The sequence below is a fragment of the Panthera uncia genome (genome assembly GCF_023721935.1).
Source record: "Panthera uncia isolate 11264 chromosome A3 unlocalized genomic scaffold, Puncia_PCG_1.0 HiC_scaffold_11, whole genome shotgun sequence".
Taxonomy (NCBI): domain Eukaryota; kingdom Metazoa; phylum Chordata; class Mammalia; order Carnivora; family Felidae; genus Panthera; species Panthera uncia.
This window is the reverse complement of record NW_026057578.1, coordinates 40,847,402-40,869,574: the sequence shown is the minus strand read 5'-3', so window position 1 is coordinate 40,869,574 and position 22,173 is coordinate 40,847,402. Positions and strand designations below refer to the sequence as shown.

Sequence of the window (22,173 nt, the reverse complement as noted above, 5' to 3'; positions counted from 1 at the left end):
AAAAAGTCTCAATAGAGGTTGCCCTTTCCTATACCTCTTAACTTTCCACTGTACTAAAACTAAATGCCCCTTCATTCTGTCAACTTAATGTGAAGATCTAGAAGGACTTGAGCACATTCATTTTAGCATCAAAATGTGTCTAGAATTTCCCATGGGAAAGGAGAAAACATCTTTATTGAAGGACATCGCCCCAGATCTCCTTGGTAATCTTCTTTGGCAATTCTTTCCAACCCATTCTGGTTCAAAAGAGGAATTAGATTTACCTAAGAATATAGTGTTTGTTAATATCAGGTGTTAAAAGAATTCTTAGTATCCAAGAATGTAATCCTGGTACATTTGCACATTTCTGCTCCTCCAGGGTTTATGCAAACTATCTTCAACTTTACAAACATTGATGCATTAAAGAAACTTTGAGATATCATGACATAGGTATTAATGGTCTATTCTACCTCCTGTTTTCACTTTATTTTTCATGACAATATTTATGAAACCTCAGAAGAATAATGTAATGAACCCCTGTGTGCCCTCCCATATCATTCAACTTCAACATTTCATTAGCATGTGTCCAGTTTTGTTTCATTTCTACCCTTAGGCATGGCATTACACACAATTTAAAGCAAATACCACACATTATATATTTTAACCATAAATATTTTAAGATGTACCTCTTAAGAAGCAAGACACTCAGGGTGCCTGGGTAACTCAGTCGGTTGAGCATCTGACTCTGGCTTTCGGCTCAGGTCATGATCCCAGGGTCTGGGGATTGAGCCCTATGTTGGGCTCCATGCTGATTGTAGAGCCTGTTTTGGATTCTGTTTCTCCCCCTCTGCCCCTCCCTCCCACAAGCACATTGTCTCTCTCTAAAATAAGTACTTAAAGGGGCACCTGGGTGGCTCAGTTGGTTGAGCGTCCGAACTTTCATTTGGGTCATGATCTCACGGCTCTTGGTTTCGAGGCCCCCATCAGGCTCTGTGCTGGCAGCTCAGAGCCTGGAGCCTGCTTCGGATTCTGTGTCTCCCTCTCTCTCTACCCCTCCCCCACTCATGCTATGTCTCTAAAAAATGAATAAACCTTAAATTTTTTTTTAAATAGGTACTTAAAAAATCAAGGCACTCTGTTTTTAAAAATATAATCATTATCATCACACATACACCCTAAAAATTAGCTAATCTTTCAAAATAAATAACCAGTCATTGTTCAAGCCACATCAGTCTTTTTTTTTTTCTTCTCTCATCAGTAGATGAATCAGGACCCAAGTTATATCCATACATGATATTGGTTGATATACCTCTAAAGTGTATAATAATCTATAGGTTTCCCTTCCCTCTTCTTTTTCTCACCATCTGTTTTTGATGAAGCCATACCATGTATCCATTAAATTCCTACATTTTGGGTTTTGCTAATGGCATCCTCGTGGTGTCATTCACCATGCTCCTCTAAACCTGCACTTTCTGAAAACCAGTAGTTATATTGAGAGGCTTGATCTAGTTTAGGTTTGATTTGGTGGGGGACAAGAACACTATATAAGAGGTGCTGTTCTGCCCATCTCAGAGGAAGTGTGTCTAGTGGTCACTTGTAATCTTTGGTCTTTATGAAAGCAGTGCACTGACAATGACAGTCATTGCCTATGAATCAGCATGGCTTGTCACTCAGTTGAATGAGACCTGGGGGTGGTAATGAAACTTGTATGGATGCCCAAGACCTGGACACCAAGCTTAACAGTGAAATCTGGTATTAAATATATTTGTGAATTTTACATTTCTACATACAACTCATGGTATCGAAATAGTGGTGTGTTTTTTTGTTTTTTTTTTTACCTCTTCACTAATCTGGCGTTTGGAAACAAGTAGTTGGGGTTCTCCAGAGAAACAGAGTCTGTAGGGTATGTGTGTGTGTCTGTGTGAAGAGATTTATTATATGGAATTGGCTTATACAATAATGGAGCCTGAGAAGTCCCAAGATCTGCAACAAGGTAGAGACTGGGGACAGCCAGTGGTATGGTTCCAGTCTGAGCCTGAGGGCCTGAGAGCCCTGAGAGCTGCTGGTCTAAATTCTGTTCTGAGAGCCAGTAGTCTTGAGACCCAGGAAGTGCTGATCTTTCCATTCATGGCCACCGGCAAGAAAAGACCAGTGTCCCAGCTCAGTGCAGCGAGGCAAGAGATCCCTTGAACTCATGGAAGGGTCAGTTTTCTTGGTTCTGTGCAGGCTTTCAGCTGATTGACCGATGCCACCCACATTAGGGAGGACAGTCTGCTCAGATCGTACTCAAATTGTACTCAGTGTGTGTACTCAAATGTTACTCCCACCCCAAAACACCTTCACAAACAAACCAGAATGTTTGGCCAAATATCTGGGCACCCCATGACCCAGTCAAGTTGATGCATAAGGTTAACTGTGACAGAAGCCATTCTGTTCACCCCAGATACAGCTGCAGTGGTAATTTTTCCATTTGTTGGGCTTTTGATATTCTAATATCAGCCCCAACTACAGTCCCACCTCATGTGCTGTCCTAGCAGTAAATCAGTAACATCTGTCATCTCTCCAGGCCCCTTGCTCATTTACAAGGTGTTTGGGGCTTGACAAATACCTAACAGATATTCTCCAACTCTTTCCTGTTTATGGAAATAGGATCTGATGAAAGTAATGCAGCACAGCTCGAGATGGCAGGCTTAAGAGCTGTGCATGCTCTGTTCGTGGAGGTCAGCATACCACATTTTTCATTTCCCTGGTTTCTTTTAGAAGCAAAATGAAATGAAGCCTGAACATTGCAGTGTTAAACAGCTGGAGGGTTGTTCCTGCTCTCCTCCTAGATACAGCGCGGCATCGCTATTTGTTTTCTTTTATTAAATGTCTCATTGCCTCTGAAACAGAAGTAGAAATCACAAGTGGCATGGACCAAAGGAGCCTGCAGCCTAAGCTTACTTCTCTGTCGCCCATACCTGGAAGTAACTTGCCTGCTTGTTCGGAGACAGCTGTCAGCTTCAAGTTGCTACTGACCTTATTGTTTACTCTGCTTAATTAAATACCATTTTAATATTTTCTCATCTGCCTCCCCTTACAGCTCACATTCATGCTGCGGCACAACACGGGTGAGAAGGAAAGGTCTTTTAAGCCAGAGCACTTAATTAGCTTCCAGGCCCCAGGGGGAAGCATTGCATAGAAATACAGCTAAAAGTAGGGAAAAGAGTACCATAACCTGAGATGCAGCAGTTGATGGTTGAGAAAACGCTGACCACCTTCTGATGATGCCCATGTTATTAAAATTGTTTTGGGGGTGCTGGGTGTCTCAGTCAGTTAAGGGTCTGACTTTGGCTCAGGTCACGATCTCATGGTTCATAGGTTTGAGCCTCACCATGGGATCTGTGCTGACAGCTCAGAGCCTGGAGCCTGCTTTGGATCCTGTCTCCCACTTTCTCTGCCCCTTCCCTGCTCGTCCTCGGTCTCTCCCTAAGTCTAAAAAATAAATAAACGTTAAAAAAAAATGTTTTTGATTGTTTTGTAATCAGTGACCATTTTGAATCCCATATATGATAGTGACATGTTTGTATCATCAATTTCTGCTAGTATCCCTGCTTATTGGGTTATGCTTGCTCATGTCTGCCAGAGGCTACTAATTTTTCTCTTCCCCCTTGGTGTAAATCAAAGAATGGCCCCAACCCCCACCCTAAGGTTCTTAGTCCCTTCCAGGCACTGTCAGGTGACCATTTAGTGCCCCCTGCCTGTATTGTTTTACATGCAGTTAACAATCTTGTTAAGACTCATTGGAGGAGGAAATTCCTCATACATTAAGATATTATTATAAAATAAAATGTGGTATAAGATATAATTAATAGATTTAATTATAGATTATATTATACAGATATAGGCATAGCTATAAATATAGTTATATAGGTATAATCTAGAAATAGATTATAGATGTATATGGAGATGTCAATAGATATAATTCAGTATTGTGTATAGATACATGGAAGTATTCGTATAAAATAAAAATCTGTTCTTGTTGTAAAAACATGCAACACAGGAGTTCCTGGAAATGATGGCAGCATGGCCCAGTTCCCTTAGTGCTGGCCGCCATTCCAGCTTGCTCCTGGGGCGATGCCACAGTCCAGCCCAGTGGATGTTAGCTAAGATATGGGGCAGGCTGGGAGCTAATTTGTAGCTCTTTATCTTCTGAATGTTCTGGAATCATTCTGACCATGAACTGACTTAGGCCCAGTGCATGAGCCACAGTCACATCAGTCTTATCACCTAAGGTTGCAATAAAACTTGCATTTTAAATTCTTTAAAAATGCTTGTTCATCCCTAAGAAGATAACGAGTAAGGTTTCTGTGAATCAAAAAGTCCTCATCAGAAAACCAAAAATGCTGAAGACTAAGAAAAATGCTGGGGAGGGAAGAAAGCTGCTGGAGCCAAGAGCAAAGACGACCCCCACCCAACCCCACCCCCATCACCCTGGCTGGCTTCCCAAGCTGGTTAGCAGGGAGCACTAAGCAAAGGACTCTCTCTTCACATCTAAAGCTGGGATCCCCCTTAATCACCACCAACCCCAGCCCCATCCTGTAGCAAACACATGCTGTGTGCTGTTCTGTGACCCTTTGACTTTCCCATGGTTCTGGTCACGACCCTGGAGAAAAGCCGTACTATGTGCTACAGTGCCCCAGGGCTCGCTCGCTCTCTCCCTCTCTCCCTCAGGCTGCAGCCTAGTGGTTAGAGGGAAGTGAGGCCTGCCGCAAACAGTAAGAGACGAAGTATGGATAAATGTGCCTGCCTCCCGTCATTACAGATGACTCAGAAGCACAGTCTACATGTCTCTTGAAGGGTCCCCAGCAGGACCAAGTGCTGCCCTGGACGGTAACCTGTGCATCGACAGCCCTCTACTGGCCACCTCCTTTTCCCAGTCTGACTTTCCCGCCCCTTTACCTCTGCATCCAAGATCATCTGTATATAATCTCCCTCTGTCTCTGCTTTCACAGGGTCTCAAATAGAGGCACTTGCCCAGAGGTCATTGCTCTTACAGTTGGGCATATATCCCTTCTGACCATTTTTCCAATGAGAGAGAGATTTTAAAACTTTTTTTTAAAAATCAGTGCCAATTATGGGTATGCTCAAATAGTTGTACTAGGCTTTCCTGGAAAGCAGTTTTCTGCATCCTGGGCATTTCATTCCCCTTTCCCTTGCAGCAACCCTTGCGATACCTTTTGGTATTTTCTTACAAACTAAAATTGCATTTGTGTATTGCTTCCTTTTTTTTTTTTTTAATTTTGAAAGTTTATCTTGAGAGAGACAGCACGAGTGGGGGAGGGGCAGAGACAGAAAGAGGGAGGCAGAGAATCCCAAGCAGGCTTTTGCATCATCAGTGTGGAGCCCGACGTGGGGCTCGAACCCATGAACTATGAGATCGAGACCTAAGCTGAAACAAAGAGTTGGACACTAAACCGACTGAGCTACCCAGGTGACCCACCATTTTGATTTTTGGTCCTCTGTATGTGACGTAATACTTCTCTGACCCTTACAAAAGCTCTGTCTATACCCAGGGTTCTGAGCTTTCCTGGTTCTACATGGTTGTTCCATGTACATTCTCTCTCTAGTGTCCTTTCTTTCTAGGAGATTGTTGTGATGATTTCCTCCTGTCAGGGTTTTTCCTCTTATTTCTTTCTGGAATACCATTTGTTTGTGTTGATCCCCTGGTCTTGTCCTCCTTGAATTTTCCTGTCTCTTATATTTGCCATTTCTTTCTGTCTCTTTCTCCTCCCCCCTCCCTCCTTCAGTTGCTCCTTCTCCGCAAAGTGTTTGCGAAGCACTGCACAACGCAATCCTTTTCATTCTTCCTGACCTTGTTTTAACATTGTGCTTATTACTTTTGCACCTTCTCATGCTTGTAACAAGCCTGAAGGCCTAGCTTCTTCCTGAAATGATCAATTATATTTATTTCCATTGACATCTGTATAGCTCCTTGTCATACATTCCTTTTGTTGCAGTAGCCCAGAAGACATACACAGAATTCTTCTTGTGTGTCTGTTTATTTTAAGAACCAATTTCTCTTGGGACGCCTGGGTGGCTTAGTCGGTTAAGTGGCTGATTCTTGACTTCACCTCAGGTCATCATCTCACAGTTGGTGAGTTCAAGCTCCAAGTGTGGCTCTGCACTGAATCCCAATCCCTGCTTGAGATTCTCTCTCTCTCTCTCTCTCTCTCTCTCTCTCTCTCTCTCCCTCCCTCCCTCCCTCCCTCCCTCTCTCCCTCTGTCTCTCTCTCTCTGTCCCCCTCTCGCTCTCCCCCCACTCATTCTTTCTCAAAATAAATTGAAAAAATAAAACTTAAAAAAAAGAACCACTTTGTCCAGTCTCTGCTAGTTCTCAGCTCACTGTTTATATCAACATCTGGCAGTCACCCTTTCTCTTTTATAAATTTGAATTAGGCTTTCTCGAAGATGCTTCGATTCCTTTCACTCCATTTATTTAGATTTGTTTTCCAAGTAAATTGTACTTTTATTAAAGGTGCTCACTGTGGCCTTTGCCAGTGAACTTCTGTACTGTCCTTTGTTGCTTCTGAAACTATATTTTAGAATTCAGGTAGTTTTTTTTTTCCCCCCCTTGGATGATCCCCTTTTTTTTTCTGTGTGTGTTGCTTATATTTCATAACAGTAATGAATCATAGCACATGTTGCAGTCCTTTGAGATGATACTTGGGAGAAAGAAACGGGTAAGAACATCAGTTTGTCCCAGTTTCACTCAACATTTTGTCTTTATTGTTTGCCTGTGTAAAGCTCCCGTCCATTTTTAGATAGGCTTATTTCTGTTCCCAGGAATTCACTGCAATGCGGTTACATTTACATATATAATATTGATTCCAGGCAACCAAAAAAAAAAAAAAAAAGAAAGAGAAAAATTAACACTTTGCCTAATTTGTTTCCTAATTGAGATCACCTGTTTCATAGTATTTATAAGTAAAATTGAGAAACTCCTACGAAAATCAAGCAAGCATTTGCTAATCAGAGTTGAAAATGGCAGTAAATGAAGCCATCACCCTTTTCTTGGTGGATTTTTTAGCCTTCTGGAAACAAAGCCCCAGTGGATTCTGGAGCTTTTATTTCCGAGCTCTGTGGATAAAGTGCTATGAGCAGCAAGATAACCATCTGCCCTAACCATCTCCGTAGGCTGGGGTATTTATGCATTTTGGTGTCTGTTTGCTGCTGATTCACCTTCTCTTTGCCACTTCTGCTGCTTATTTATCTTCTAGTCCCCAACATTACATTTATTTGCAATTTCTTACTCGAAAGACTCTGGGCAATCCAAGTCATAGCTCAGTCAGTACAAACTGACATTTCTTACTTTGGAAGGCAGTTTCCTTATGACAGAAACTGGATGTCAAATTAGCCCAAATTAGCCCATTATTTCTTAGATTTAATGGCCCCATCGCTTTCTCCGCGATCCCCCGGCTGGTGTGATTTCCCTTTCATCTGTACGATCTTCTTTCCACATTTTGCCAGGACTCTGTTTTAACTTGTACCACATTGCTTTCAGTGCCTTTCAGCTGAGAACAATCTCGAGTGCTAAAAGTTGTGACAGCTGAAAGACTGTTGCTCCCACAGGCTCAGGTTCGTTGTGGGGAACAGGGCCAGACACGAGTATCCAAGGAAGCACGTGCTTCATCCCCTGCCCAACGGGCAACCTTTCCAACTTCTCTTCTGCAGCAACTTTTCAGATTTGGACAGAGGCCAAGGACAGTTGAAGAGTTTCTAAAGTTTGGCTTTGAAGCATAAGTTAAGATTTGATAGACTCCTTCTCTACAGTAATTTAGTAAACTTCCTTTGTTCAGAAGAGAGAAGATACTATAAATCTGTGAAATTTTGCTGCAAGGGAAGATCTGAAAGAGAGAAAACCCAGGCTTCTCATTGTTCAGCAGGATTTATTAACATTTAATATTAACCTAACATTCATTGCATCGGGTACCTAATAGACCGTGTCTTTTATGAGCAAAGTGCTGTGCAGGAGGTACATGTTTTCAATGTATATATTTTTCAACTTAGATACTTAATTGTGTGGATGATATCTGTTTGGTGAAGGAATTATTAAAAATCTACACCTACCCCATTCTTTTTTAGAATTAGAGATGTTATATGAGAGAAGGTTTGGTCTGGGTTTTCTCCCTGCCTCCAGCCTCCCCGACATAGTCAAGCCTCCATCATTGTCCCCAGTGAAAGGGATCATCAGTGTGGATAATCCAAATCCTCAGCTAATCCTCTCCGTGGGGTGGGGTCACAGGCCCACCGCTCAGGGCCACAGGCCTAATCACACCTAGGGCATGACCATGGCTCCCTCCTGGGACCTAGGGCAGTGGGTGGACACTGAGGAATAACTCCCAAGGCAGGGAGATATTCTGAAGGCAAATAGCCTCACAGGGATCATCAGGAGCCCCTCGTCCAAAGAACAAAAAAGGGGCAGTGGGTCTTCCCTCCTAGTCTCAAGAGCTGACCCTCTTGCCCTGGAATTCAGGGACTCATTGGTATTCAGGGATGGCCCAGTACAAGGCCAGCCTGAGGAAACTTGCCATCAATACAGAAGTGACCTCAGGTCAGACATAAAAGCAGGGGATGGTCCTGCTCAACCACAGGCATGGATGGTAGAGAGGAGCAAGATAGTCACGTGGGGGGTCCCTGAAGCGTCACACCGTGTCCCGGTGCTTGCGCTTCTACTAAGAGGGAGACTTTGGGATGCCAGTAATGAATGCGCAACTACATCTTGATTCTTAAGCTTTTGGGGACCTTTGAATTTGAGGTTTCTTTGAATTTGAGTTTAAGTATATTATAGCCAAGAGGCACCACACAATGAGATTCTCATTTGAAAGTCTGTCAGTCACATTGGCCATTTGGAGCAGTCATCCCCCTCAAAATGTCAAGAACCTCTTTGAAGATGTAGATGGTGCAAGAAGGAATCGTGAGCTGAGAAACAAAGAATAGTTCTTTTTTTCCCCAGATAGCATTTTTCAGAATCTCAGTATCCAAACTATATCTTAAAATGAGCTTTGGGGGCATAGTTAATTTACCTGGTGTAGCCTATATTTTTAAACATATGAACATGATTCCCCATTTTGAGAAACACATTAACTCTTTCTTACTTTAAAGCAATTTTTGAAATAAAGGGTCTGCCAGTATCTGATATGAGGTGACTTTGGAAAAAAACCATTCCAGACTGTTGTCTTCCATTTTCCTTTGAAGGGGAAAACATTAAAGCATTAAATACTAACACATTTTAAGCCCACGTGCCCTGAAACATCTAAAAGAGGAGAAAATGATTATATTTGCAGATTAACTCTGCAAGGACAAAGCTGTGTAGATAATAATGTCACCTACTTAATAAATGCATGCTGTGACTTGGGCCCTGCCCCTAGCACCTGACAGACCTCTCATTTCATCTTCTGATTTAAAAAGCATTCTAATCAGATGAGGAAAGTGAGGTGCAGGAGAGTTTCACGACTTAATCTGGACCCCAGCATGGTAATGCCCCCCGTGCCCAGCATGCTGGCTGCTGTGTGACTGGGTGCCCAGGACGTGGCTCACAGTGCAAGGGTAGGACTCCAGCAGTCGTGTGGTCCACATGGCCAGGTCCTCTTCCGCCCTCCCCGCCTGGATGCAGAGACAGTTGTTGTGTGTGGGACCCTTACCAATCTCTTAACCTAGATCCAGTAAACAAAAGTCAAAGAACCAGAGCGAGCCCTGGAAACTGCGCTTCTCCACAGCGTCTGTCCTCCCGTATTTTGCTTCAGCCGAATGAGGTTGAGAGGGGGGCCTGTCAGACTGCCTGGAAGCGGGTTTGCCTGCTCCCTTACAGCTGACATGCCATTGCTCCCGGCTCAAGATGCAGCCTCAGCTAGTTGCTCTCTTCCCTTCATGAGCCGAAAAGATGGGCCTGATACCGACTTGGGTTCTAGAGAAAAGCTCAACCAACTTCACAGCCTGAGCCGATGGATTTGGGGCTTTCTAATGTGGCCTGTTTGTCTGGGGGGGGGGGGGGGGTCTCCCCCCAAGCTTGCTGGTCTACCAGGCCGGGTGGTCGAGATCATTGAAGCTCGCTTCTTACCCTAAGCAGGAACGCCAACCTGTAAAAACTGAATATCACATGACTTTAAATGCGCATTCCTTATAAAATGTTTAAAGCTCACTGGATTTTATTAGAATATGTGAACCAGACTGAGTATATTAAATTTATGAGTCCAATTGATGCAGTACCATAATAATTCAATACAATATGCTTATGTCATTAAGCTCATAAAGAAGATTCTCTGAATAGCTGTAATGAATAGTTCCAATTCTGTAATCACAGACTAACATTTTCACCCTGATGAATTTTAACTGGGAGCTCTCAGAATTCTCTATAAAATCAAGAAATAAATGCCATATTTCAAATGATGGCTACTTATTTCACGTATTTACTTTAAAACCGAGGATGGATAGAAAAGAAGTACCTGCTAAGATAGAATTATTCATTAGAAATACTAAAAAGGTTGGAAAAGGTTAGTAGCACAGACTGTGATGTATGGCTAGTCATAAATTATAAATAAAAACCAATGAGACTTTTCTATTCTGATTTGACTAATTTCATTGACTCTCTCATCACTTACCTTCTTCCCACACATATCTATTGTGATTATCTATCACCACGTAATAAACTACCCCAAAACTTAACTTCCTTAAAGCAGCCACCACTTTATTGCTTGTGATGTTGTGGTTCTGGAATTTGGCCAGGGCTTGGCCAAGTGGTTCATCTTTTCCAAATGTCAGGTATCATGTCAGGCCACTTACATGGCTGTATTCTGATCATGGTTCCACTGAGGACTGGGCTCAGATGGGGCACCGAAGCCTGCAAGGTGACTCCTTCACTGTCAGCTTTACTTCCAGTGTTTTCTCTTGGAAAACAGAAGGCCTGGCAGGATCCATGGATCAGAGAGAAGAGATGCTGTTGGAGCACAGTGAAGAAACTGCAACATGAGGACCATTGGAGAGCCGATCCAGTGAGCAGTACATTCCAGAAGTGTGTCCCCCGCGCTAAATGAACCCCACATAGTGTGTGGTCCAGCCATGCTGGACTCTTGGTGGGACCCCAAGCTGTTCATTGTCACCATGAGGCTTTGCACATCCCCCCCCCCCTCCACTGCTGGGAATAGGCTTCTACAGTATCTTCCACAAGTATCTCTACCTGTCTGATTCTTACTTATCCTTCAGCTCTTGGCAGAAATGTCACCAGTTCCCAGGACTAGGCTGGATGCCTTTTCTATGTACTCCAAAATCATCTCATTCCATATTTTAATCAGAGCTTTACTTGTCCCAAGTCCCTGGAATGCCTGCATGTGACTCAAGACGAGAACTGACCTTATTCACTACTGACTCCTCAGCAGCATGACCTATAGAAAGCTCTCAGTAAATATTTGTTGGGTGCATGAATGAAGTCTCAAGAGGAGCCGACGAAGAACAAACCTTGATCCAGTCCTCAGAAGACAAGTAGGATTTAGACGAAGGATTCTGGACAATGAGGAGATGGTGCAGGGCGGCCCAGGCTCCTTTTCAGCACAGGCTCAGTGTCTGTTTTAGTCAACGTTGGACACCCAGTGCTTGGCACGCTGCTCCATGTAGGGCAGGTGTGTGGTAACTGTGGTGGATGGATGAGTTGCTTGAATTAAACCATCCTAATTTCATCAGAGTGTAGAGGACATTTAGGACCATGTCAGGAAAGGAACCCAGCATTTTTGATCCAGTGGAGACAAATTTTAGGATCCCTAAAATAGCCAGATAAAGGTGTCGACTAGAATTTATGAGAGTTTAGAACTGGGAAGACTTGAGTGAGTGAATATTGACCCCACTGGTAGGGGGTTGATTCATGATCCATGGCCAGTGGTGACCAGACCTCTCATGTCTAGAAATATCCCAGCATGTCTCCATCCCCGCTTGATTGGTCTTTGGAACCCATCAGTCAAGGATGAATTTTCCAAGTGCTACAAGGTAAATGAAACCTCTAAGTCTTATTAGACTGATCGTTATCTTTAAGCTGCTGCCCTGGCTAATGGCTTCTGGAAATGAATTCCAGCGAACTGTCTTCCCTGTTAATATGTCACAGTGGAAAGGTGGATAAGGCCCTACTACATTTTTAAAGTACGTTTTAATAATTTCAATAACTTTAAATTACATTACGAATTTATGTTAAAATTTTGTGAGATGAAGGGGCTCCACAACAATGAGATGGCTGGGGAAATCATGAGAGTGGCACAGCTGGGTGGTGCATGCCTGTGAAATGAGCAGCAGACTACACTTACAGTCATGAGCCCTGTTAAAGCAAGCTTTTTAGTAACCTAAAATAGTCATGACTTTATCCCCCTGAGCATTAAAGCAGAAGGAAGGGAGCCAAAAAATAAGGTAAGATCTTTGAAACGCTTCTGAAGCCCTCTTATTCCCACGTCTTCTCTATGCGTGCGTGCGTGTGCACATGCGCACACACACACACACACTCACACACAGTAAATTCTGAGAGTCTGCATGGTATGGAGATCCCTAAAGAGAAGGGCTGTGTTTACATGCACATTTACTCATTACCTTTCAGGCTTAAGGGATTGCACCTTGTAAGTGACATTAAGCCATCTGCCTTTCTCCTGAATTTAAAGACCAAGTTGTTTGTCAGCTTCTATAGTCTGTTGACATTGGCTAAGCCACTGCCTCTTGGGATCTCAGTTTCCTCATCTGTAAACAGGATTCACATACCTGTCCTCCTCCACCTCAGCATGTCTTAGGGGTCATGGGAGCTCATGAACTGGTAAGTGTTTTGTACAAAGTGCCTGAAGATCCAAATCCAGCATCCGGGCCTTCCACATTCTCCTTCAAGTCCTGCTGTTCCCCACACAGAGCCCTGCACATGCTAGCCTTACTTACTCCCTTGTTCACACAGTTTGCTGAGTTTGGATACCACTTCATCTTCCCTCCTTTCCAGATCCCAGACCTGAAAGGAAATGCTGCAAATGAGAAGGGCCACACTATCGAACTCCCTGCTGATCATGCAGGTTTTTGCCTGGAAGGACTATGGAGCATATGGTCGGTCCCAACAGACTAATGTTTCATCCAGAAACTCCAGAATTGAAAAGAACAAGCCAGCAGAGGCTATCGTAAGGCCAGCTTTTAGCTAGGTTGTTCCGGTAACTTAAGTACTTTTCCTTTCAGCTAGAGCAGAGCCTAAAATTATATTGTAGGGCACATATGAATCATGTTAACAAAATGACCTTCATCAAGAATGAAATAAAAATGAAAATAGCATGTAGCAGCACATTATATTTTCAATTTTTTTCCTCATGCAATGTATCGATTGAGGTACCAGGCTAAAGCTCTAAAATAATTGACTAAATTCTTGCTGAATTACCCTGTATTGCTGTAGGGAGTGTGCTTCACCTTTCAGAACTCATTAACACAGCCAGTAGACCATATTAGCCTGTGTTTTGGTTCAAAAGATTAATAATATTTAGTTGTTGTATTTTGAAATGGTGTTGGAATTTTGAAGATTGGCCTGCGTGTATATATCAGGCTTTGGGCAGGAGCTTTCCAGGTAAATGCTTGGCCAGGGATGTACCACTAGGATGCACTGACCCATCAAAAATGTTAGTCACTAAAGCCTCCTAGGAGTGAGAGAAGGGTGATTTGGGCAGATCTTGGTGTGACTACAGACTACACCCCCCACAGCCCAGGGGCTTGGATATGGTATAGGTGGAAGGTTTCCTCTGATCTTGACTGGCACCTACTACCTGCCAGTGCTCCGGAGTTAATGTCCGTTAACTTGTTTGCAAACAGTAGAAAATCACTGGGGCCACATTGTAAGCAAATGGACTTCTCCACTCCCAGGCTTGGGAAATGCCCGACCAAAGTCTCTCCTGGAGCTGCCCCTCTGTGAGAGAGGTCCCTGAATTTCTTACACTCTTATAAATGCTCTATGGCAGTGGCTGTGAAGTCAATAAGAGATCGATTCCAGCAGATTCCAAGTGGTATCTTGGAATATAGATATTCCACTCCAGTAGCTCTTTGGCAGTGGGGTGCCCATCCCAGAATATGAATGGGAAAAACTCACCAGCCCTCTGCCATAAGTCAGCTAGATAACCAACCCCCAAAGAAGGGAAAGCTGTTTTTTCAGAAGGGAATCTGAGTGCTATTAGGGAAGGGAAAAGGAAGCAGGCCAGTCAAAACATGGCCAGTGCTCACCAAGGCTCTGTAAGGAAGATATCAGAGCACGAACAGAGTTACATTGGACTCTGTGGAGAAGAGTATAAGGCTCACAGCTAGAGGTCTTTTTCTCATGTTTGTATGGAACATTAACTCTAGAGAATCCAGAGGCCCCCTGTCTCTGAGAGCAGCCTCAGGCCTGGAAAAGGCAGCATATCTGGCTCAGTGTAGACAACCTTGCCTGGTGAGAGACAACAGTGCTCAGGACATGGGAGGCCCAACAGGATAAAACGGGGATGGTAGACGCTGGACAGCAGGCTGGTGATTGAGACCCAGCCTCTAGGGCTGAAAGATGTGGGTATGTATCTGCTATTCCCACCTCTGTGCTTCATGACCTTTGGGGCATTACTTAAGCCTCTTGGTCCTCAGTTTCTTCATCTGGCAGATGGGTCCCATGCAGTGTCCCTACTTCATAAATAGCTATTTCATAAATAGTTCTTGTGGTAAGTAAATGAGATATACCATGAAATGTTCTCACTGTGCCTAGAACATTACATGCCGTTGATAACTGGCCTCTTCGTAAGAGCAACAAGATGGCAGCTGGTCAGACTGTTGTGTGTACATGGGAGACAGTCCTCAGGAAATACTCAGAGTGGTCTTGGCAGGTATGAGTTGACCACTTTCCTTTGGAAAGGAGAGGTCAGGAGCCTGATGTAGGTGTCTCGAGCAACCTGTGTGTCCTCGTCTTTCCTGTGGTCTTTCGGCCTTCTCTTGAAAAGCTCCTGGTCCCCTCAGGATTTTGTCTTATTTGGAGGTGGAGATTAGAAGCACATGCCTATTTAACATTTCCATTTGGAACACACCCATGGGGTGGTCTCTCCCAGTTTCGTCTACCCCTGCTCATTGCCTTTGCATGAATTGACTTTAAAAAATAATAAGAGGGGTACCTGGGTGGCTCAGTCGGTTAAGTGTTTGACTTTGGCTCAGGTCATGATCTCACTGTTTGTGGGTTTGAGTCCTGCGTCGGGCTCTGGGCTGACAACTCAGAGGCTGGAGCGTGCTTCAGATTCTGTGTCTCCCTCTCTCTCTGCCCCTCTTCCCGCTTGTGCTCGCTCGTAAATAAATAAATAAACATTAAAAAAAATTAAAACATAATAAGATATTCCCGCGGACTGTAGAAAAAAGGCACTTTATGGAATCAAGGTACTCTGTTCAGTACTGAAATGTGCGTTCAAGATCTGCCATCTAAGCCTGATTTTCTGAAAGTATCAATAAGAAAACACCTTATACTTTAGTGTTAGTCCAAGTAACAAAAAGTAAATAACCTAGATAAATGTCTCATATATTTCTTAAATCTTTTTTTTTTTTTTTTTTTTTTTTTTTTTTTTGCCAAATCAATACATGACTCACAGAGTTTGATCTCCAATATTGCTGTGCTATTTGCCTTCTCTCCCCTGTGGCTTCTGTTCTCCCTTCCATCCCAAAACTTCCTCTCTCACCCTCCTCTAGCCGGCCCCTCCATCTCTCAGGGCCCCTTTTGGCCCCTGCCCTTTCCTGCAATCACTCATACTCAGACCCTGTCCCAGACCCCTTCTTGCTCTGTACTATGGGTTTGCAATCTTAATTGACAAAGGATTTGATTTAATCTGACCTACATCCTCCAAGTACCAGGATGAGGCAGGGCTGAAATGTTGTGCAACCTCTGAGGATATAACCATCTATTCTCAGTGGCCCTGATCTGAGTGTTGAATGAAGCAAGGACTCAGGTGAGATGCCCACCCCCACGGCGGGGAGGGGTTACCGGCCCTCTGTGGTCCCGAACAGCAACAGATTTAAATACGTCTACTTTTGTTTCTTCTTCTTTTTTTTTTTTAATGGAGAAAATGCCATGTGAAAGAAACAGAAACTTGATATTGGATTTCACAAATCCTTTTCCTACTTTGCCCTTCTGACCCCGATAAGCCACTTAAACTCCTAATGTCCTTCAATTTTTGTAATACTTTTTTATAAAGTACACTGCCCTGGGGATACAGCTTGGCCCCTGGACTTATTTTTCACATAGCAGGGAGGGCTAGCCTTGACAGGAAGGACTCTCATTTTCTCCCTTCAGCCACAGATGCTATAGAAAACATGGTAAGCCCAAGCCACAAAAATTACTAATGTAAATATGTGTATATTTAAATATGTATTTTATGTATAATTATAACGTATATTAAATATATGCAAAGGTCGAGTTCTAGTTCATTGGCTGATCTAGGCCTGAGCCTCAAATCCTAAAAGGAAACTTTTTTATTGGAGAAAGAGTGATAGACTTGATTCACCAGACACCGCGTTATGTAGAGGCAGATTTTATCACTGAGGAAGAGCTCAGAGAGAAGAATCAAACTAGTCACCGTTGCTGGACTCTCTGCAAAAGACAGTCAGTGGGCATGTGCACATGCAGAATACTATACAGCCATGATCATGAGCAAACTACAAGGATGCCCAACAGGGTGAGCGAATCTCCCAAGCTTTGTGTTACGCACAGGAGGCCAGACACAAAAGAGAGTGTCCTGCTAGTGGTTCCAGTAGTGTGAGGGGCCCCCCGGGTACTAGCAACATTGTCTCGTTTTTATCTAGGTGCTCCTCACACAGGTGTCCAGTCTTGGAAACTTCGTTAGGCTGTGTGCGCATGCTGTTTTCTCAGGGTACACCTCAATTTTTAAAAATTAACTCACCAGAGTCCGTCATCAGGGTTCTTTCCAGGCACTTTTCCCAAGCTCAGCAGTGTGCCAGGCATGGCAGTGGTTACAAAGAAGAAGGATATGCTGTCTGTGACCTCAGGAACCTTCTGGGAGTTTAGTTTTGTCTTCTGTCCCCAGCCCTACACCTAGTCCTTTGGTTTTGTCATTCACCAGAAGTTGGACGGCCCACTACAAGCACGTGGCTCTGGACACAGCACCAAGGCCACCCTGCCTCCCCTTGGATACTTCAGAGCACCTCAAGGTCACTATGAAGAGTACTCCCTAATCAAAGCATTTCTTTGGCCAAGGAAGCAGTCTATGTAAAGGGAGCCCCGGCTGCCCAATCCTGCAATGCAGAGGTTTGTTTTGCAATGAAAAAACTCTCCTATAATGTTTCTAATTCGTTGAATGAGGTCCCTGTATCTCCAGTTTCCATGGAGACATGCCAGTGAGTTCATTTAAAGAAAAAGACACTCCCTGCACCTAGTTTAGTTTACTGGTCTCTTGATGGCAGTGACCGGGCAGGGAAGGTATCTCCAATATTTTCTTTATTTTTATCTGTGTTTTTTAACTTTAACTTTTCATGACCCCCTTTGGGTTCCACTGGCCCTTTAAAGGTCCCCCACTCTTTGTGAACCAATTACGACAAATGCGGATACAACATCTGTCCCTAGATTTGAATACCTTCCATTCTGTCGGAATTCATCTCCAGGGCAAGCTGGTTGTGAGCATTAGTCTGCACACTCGTGCGGCCTGTGGGAGACGTGTAGCAGGGGCTGTTCCCAGCTCTGTTCGAGCTTTAGACTGTGGCAGACTTGTGGCCCCACACTCCAGTGCACAAGCTCCTCCTCATCCTTGCTGGAAACACTTCCCTCTTGACCTTCCCACAACAGTCAGTTTGCACACGTGTATTTATCGCATTGTAAAGATTGGCCGGCCAGCAGGTGTGGTCTGCATTGGACACTCTCACCCACGTTGGATGGATTTTTGGGTCCCTCTAAAGTTGCTGTTCTCTGCTTCCCTTCCCCCAGTGAGGTTGAAGTCCGGTTCCTTTTGCCCCTGATGCAAAAAAGTACTGGTATAAGATCTTCATTTTTCAGCAATTGGTTTTGACACCTTCTTGCCTCGACCTGATCGCTCTTTCAAGCTCCTTTCCTGAGAGATTACCATGAGACCAGTAAGTGAGGAATACTGAACAAAAAAGACAGAGTCCGAGTTAAAAACCCTTGTTTTCCAAGTCCCCTCTCCTGATTGCTAGCCTTGCTCACCTCCCTGACAACAGGGTCCTCATCCAAAAATGGCTATGACTAATAAGAGCAGATAATTCTAGGCGGAGTACAATAACAACATACAACGAGGTGAGCTCAGAAATGCGGAGGCACAGTACAAATGTTTTGTTCTCTTGCTTTGGGGATGGCTTCATGGGTGTACACACGGTTCAAGACTCACCAGATTGTCCGTTTGAAGAATGTACAGTGTGCGTCAGTAAGAAATGAGACGTTAGAAGATTTTTAGAAAGTAAATTACTATACGGTGTCAATTATTAATAATTCTCATTACTTTTAAGAAAGTAGCTGATGAATTTTCCTTGAGCAGTGTCTTCTTTCAGAAGTAAATTTAAGGCCGGCAGTCCGTAGGGGCAGCTGGATGCCACTTCTGCTGGGCCAGGTTTTCGCAATCGTTGCGTGAGTGACATTGGGAAGGCAATAATGCTTGCATGGGGCTGTTCCGTGCATCGTAGGGTGCGCCTAGATGCACGCCACACCCCCCCACCCAGAGTAACGAAACCATCTGCAGACATCGCTGTGTGTCTTCTACGGGGTGGACCGCCCCTGGTGGGAACCACTGCTTCTCGGCCTCAGCCGTGTTTCACTGACAAATTTCTTTGTTAGTCAAAGTCCATAATAATTATGTTTAATGTCAGGGTTTGTGATAGGATCATTTATATTTTTGAAATAAGCTGAGGCAGTAATAAAGATTTAGGCTTACCCATTTTCTCTTGTAAATAACACTTGCCTGACCTGAAATATATGAACTATTTCTGTGTGTCCTCTTTTCCTTTAATACATCCTGCCTGCACCCACGTCTCATTCCATCCCCGGCATCTCGGATCCTCGTCCCAGACATGCTTTGCTTGCTCGGTGCCAGAAAAGGCGGCGACTGCTGTGATAAACACGTGCAGCCGTGGGGAGGGGCAGAGCAGGGGGTTCAGAGCAATTAATCTTAGTCAGAATTTCTTTTCATTGATGATTATGGGTTTTGCAAAATGACTCGTAAATATTAGTACTTGGAACTGACCCGCTTGTCCCCAGCATTTCTTTTCCTTTAAAGGATCCAAATCAGACAGTTACAGTGCTGTTTAAAAATGCTAGTGAGCAGCACATTCAGCATTCTACAGATGGCTAGCCTTTTTTCCCCCTCCCTTTAATTGGCTTTCTATTTAACGAGTAAGTTGGGGGGAAACGACCTGTTAAAAAATAGGATATTAACTGATGCCACTATTGTTGGCAATCAGACCACTTCCCCACCCCCCCATCCTGGCACCACATTGGCATTTCTCTGGGCATTGTCCGCAGGTAGACCTGAGGCCATGTTGCCCTGAGCCGGAGAGCAGAGCCACCCGCGTAATGGATGTGGTGGCTCTATTCCCTTGGGTTGGTCTGGTGAAGGCCAAGGACACACAGATTCCCATGTGCTGTTTCCAATGGCAGCAACAGCTCTTCCAAAGTGGGTGGCAAGTTGTTTCTGGGATTTCTTCTCTCTCCTTGACTCCACCCCACGACGACGTCTAACCACGTTTTGTCTCCCGTCTCTTCCTCAGAAATACCTCAGGGACTTTTTCAGCGTGATGCTGCAGTCCGCGACGTCTCCCCTACACATCGACAAAGTGGGGCTGACTCTTTCCAAACACACCATCTGTGAGTTCTCGCCATTCTTCAAGAAAGGGGTCTTTGACTACAGCAGCCACGGGACGGGGTAGAGCTGGGGGTGACGGAGGAACCACCGATGCAGTGCCTTCTCGTCCACGTGGCCCTCCCGGCGCGCCGCAGCCTCCCACGCTCCTTCTGGGCCTGCCTCCTCCTGTGGCAGCCGGATGTGCAGCAGCCGGCCCGGGCCGCCCCGCCAGGGCCTCCCGGGTGCCTGACTTTGGACTGGCATGTTTCGCTTCGCTGGTGGTGACCCTGACGGGGCAGCTGCTACTGTTCCATTGCCGTTGAACGTGGCCTTTTCCCCCATAGTGCTCCCTCCTCCTCGCAGCGGGAGGCTGTCCCCTGTGGCAAAATGGACGTGGCCGGCTTATCTTGGGCCTCCCTGAGCCAAGCCAACCTGGGACCTCCCAAACTGGGTGTGTGGCTTACCAGACCTACCTGAAATGACTTTCATCTGGTTTCCTCTTCCACCAAAATATATCTTATTTTTTATATGCCTTCCATATGGCTGGCTGTATCCCACGAGAAGCATTTTAAATGATTTCATTGTATTTTTTCCGTTTCCCCTCATTTGAGTCAGAACTTTTGTACGATACCTGACCACTGATGTTTACACAGAATTTCATATTCTGCAAAAGGGATTTATGGTCCAATCATGACTGGAATCTTCCATGCCTGAAAAATTAGATGTAGGCGACATCACTTAAAACATCTGTAAATCCATACAAACAGGATATATGTTTAATCTTGAATATCTGAGGAAATTTTCCTAAACGTAAATGGCTACTGTGCATTCTTAAGCTTTCTCCGCTAAGCACAAAACAAGCGCGTAGCTGAATGCATATTTTTAAATATTTTTTTTCACGTTTTTGTTACAGAATCTACTGGATCTTTGGCTGAAAGACTAGAATTTACAGTAGTTTATTAATGATCCCTTAAAATTACTCAGGACTTAATGTAGCATTGCACATCCATGTACAATGAAACTGCTTTGTTTTACTAAGAAGAAAAATGTAAGTAGAAAAACATGTGGCATATACTGAAATGTATATAATTCTACCTATAGATTTATATATGTACACACGCCTGTACAATAGTTGTATCAAAATATATAATCATCCACGCCAAATTTATTACAGGTATTTGCTATTTCAAAATTTAAATTGAGCTGCTATCAATATTAAATGAAGTTATAGAACCTATCCTGTAGCACCGTTTATTTTAAGTTTGCGACATGATCATCCCTACTGGTCTGTTTAAAAATTTATCTAACGTGTTTGGGAAGATCGGTAATGTATAATTTAGCATTTGTGTTGCAGAAGATGCTGTTAGAGTAACATTTGAAGCCACGAATGAATGGGGTAACAAAATGTGTTTGCATTCAGTCTTCTACAATATACCTGTGCAACTGAGCCCTCCAACCTGAAAAATATGTTTAAAGATGCAATTATCCCAATAAGGGGGAAAACTATTATTACACTAATTAGATATCATAGTTTAATATGACAAAAATGAGGACATTTAAAAATTGCTACAGAAAGACTTGCTTTTTGTCTCCAGCAGTGATTACAGGCATAGGTTTAGAGGCAATTACTACCAGAGAATTTAAACCTGCAGATTTAAGGATAAAGCTGGGAGATAATAATTAACCATAGGTCATTCATCTAAAAGAAGTCAAAACACTACAGATTGTCCCTCGTTTGCAGAGTAAACTAAATGGTCTTCTTCAGCTGACCAGATAATCTGTCCCCTGCCCTTTTGGACCTGTCTCTGAGGCCAGGCTCATGGCAAGCGTTTCACTGAAGTGACATAGGATACGATAATAATCTGGCAAGAATAAATAGACCCGTGTTTGTGAGCAGTGCAGGAGCCAGAAGACCCTTTGATTCCAATCCTCCTCTTAAGTAATCAGTATTGAGTTTGAAGTTCAAGTGCTAGCTGGCTCTGGCTAAAGCTGGCTGTAGTGTTTGTGGGTCATTTCACCTCTCTGAGCCTCAGTCTCCCCATCTGAAAACAAGCTGTTGCACAGGATAGTCTCTCTTTCCTGTTCTAGCCGTGGTCACAAGCAGGGGGATAACTACTCCTGATGGATGGGCCGGGTAAGCCCCTGGTGTGCGGATGTGAAATACAAACTTCTAACCAGACCCAAAGGCAGCTTGACCTGAATAAAACATGAGGGAATGTTGAAAAGCCAATGAAAAGTCTCACCTAAACAAATAATGGAGTTTCTGGAGTGTAGACAAAACAGATGTCAGAGTCAGGATGACAGAATTGAAGCTTTGTTAATTTAGACTGATTGAGAGCAGTAAAAGAAAATTAGCAGATACCGATTT

General features: G+C 43.8%; 1 protein-coding gene across 4 annotated transcripts in view; it reads left to right on the top strand.

Moving 5' to 3' along the window:
• KIF16B (kinesin family member 16B) overlaps positions 1–21,041 on the top strand; it is a 299,460-nt gene extending 278,419 nt beyond the window's left edge. For 2 of the 4 annotated variants that reach the window (XM_049650080.1, XM_049650084.1), the window contains one exon: positions 19,732–21,041. In XM_049650080.1, the coding sequence (XP_049506037.1) occupies positions 19,732–19,890 (159 nt within the window). In that variant the 3' untranslated portion in view covers positions 19,891–21,041. Of the gene's footprint in view, positions 1–10,916; positions 11,010–19,731 lie in introns of all 4 variants that reach the window. The other 2 variants (XM_049650081.1, XM_049650086.1) reach the window with 2 other exon arrangements.
• Positions 21,042–22,173: the final 1,132 nt, after the last annotated feature.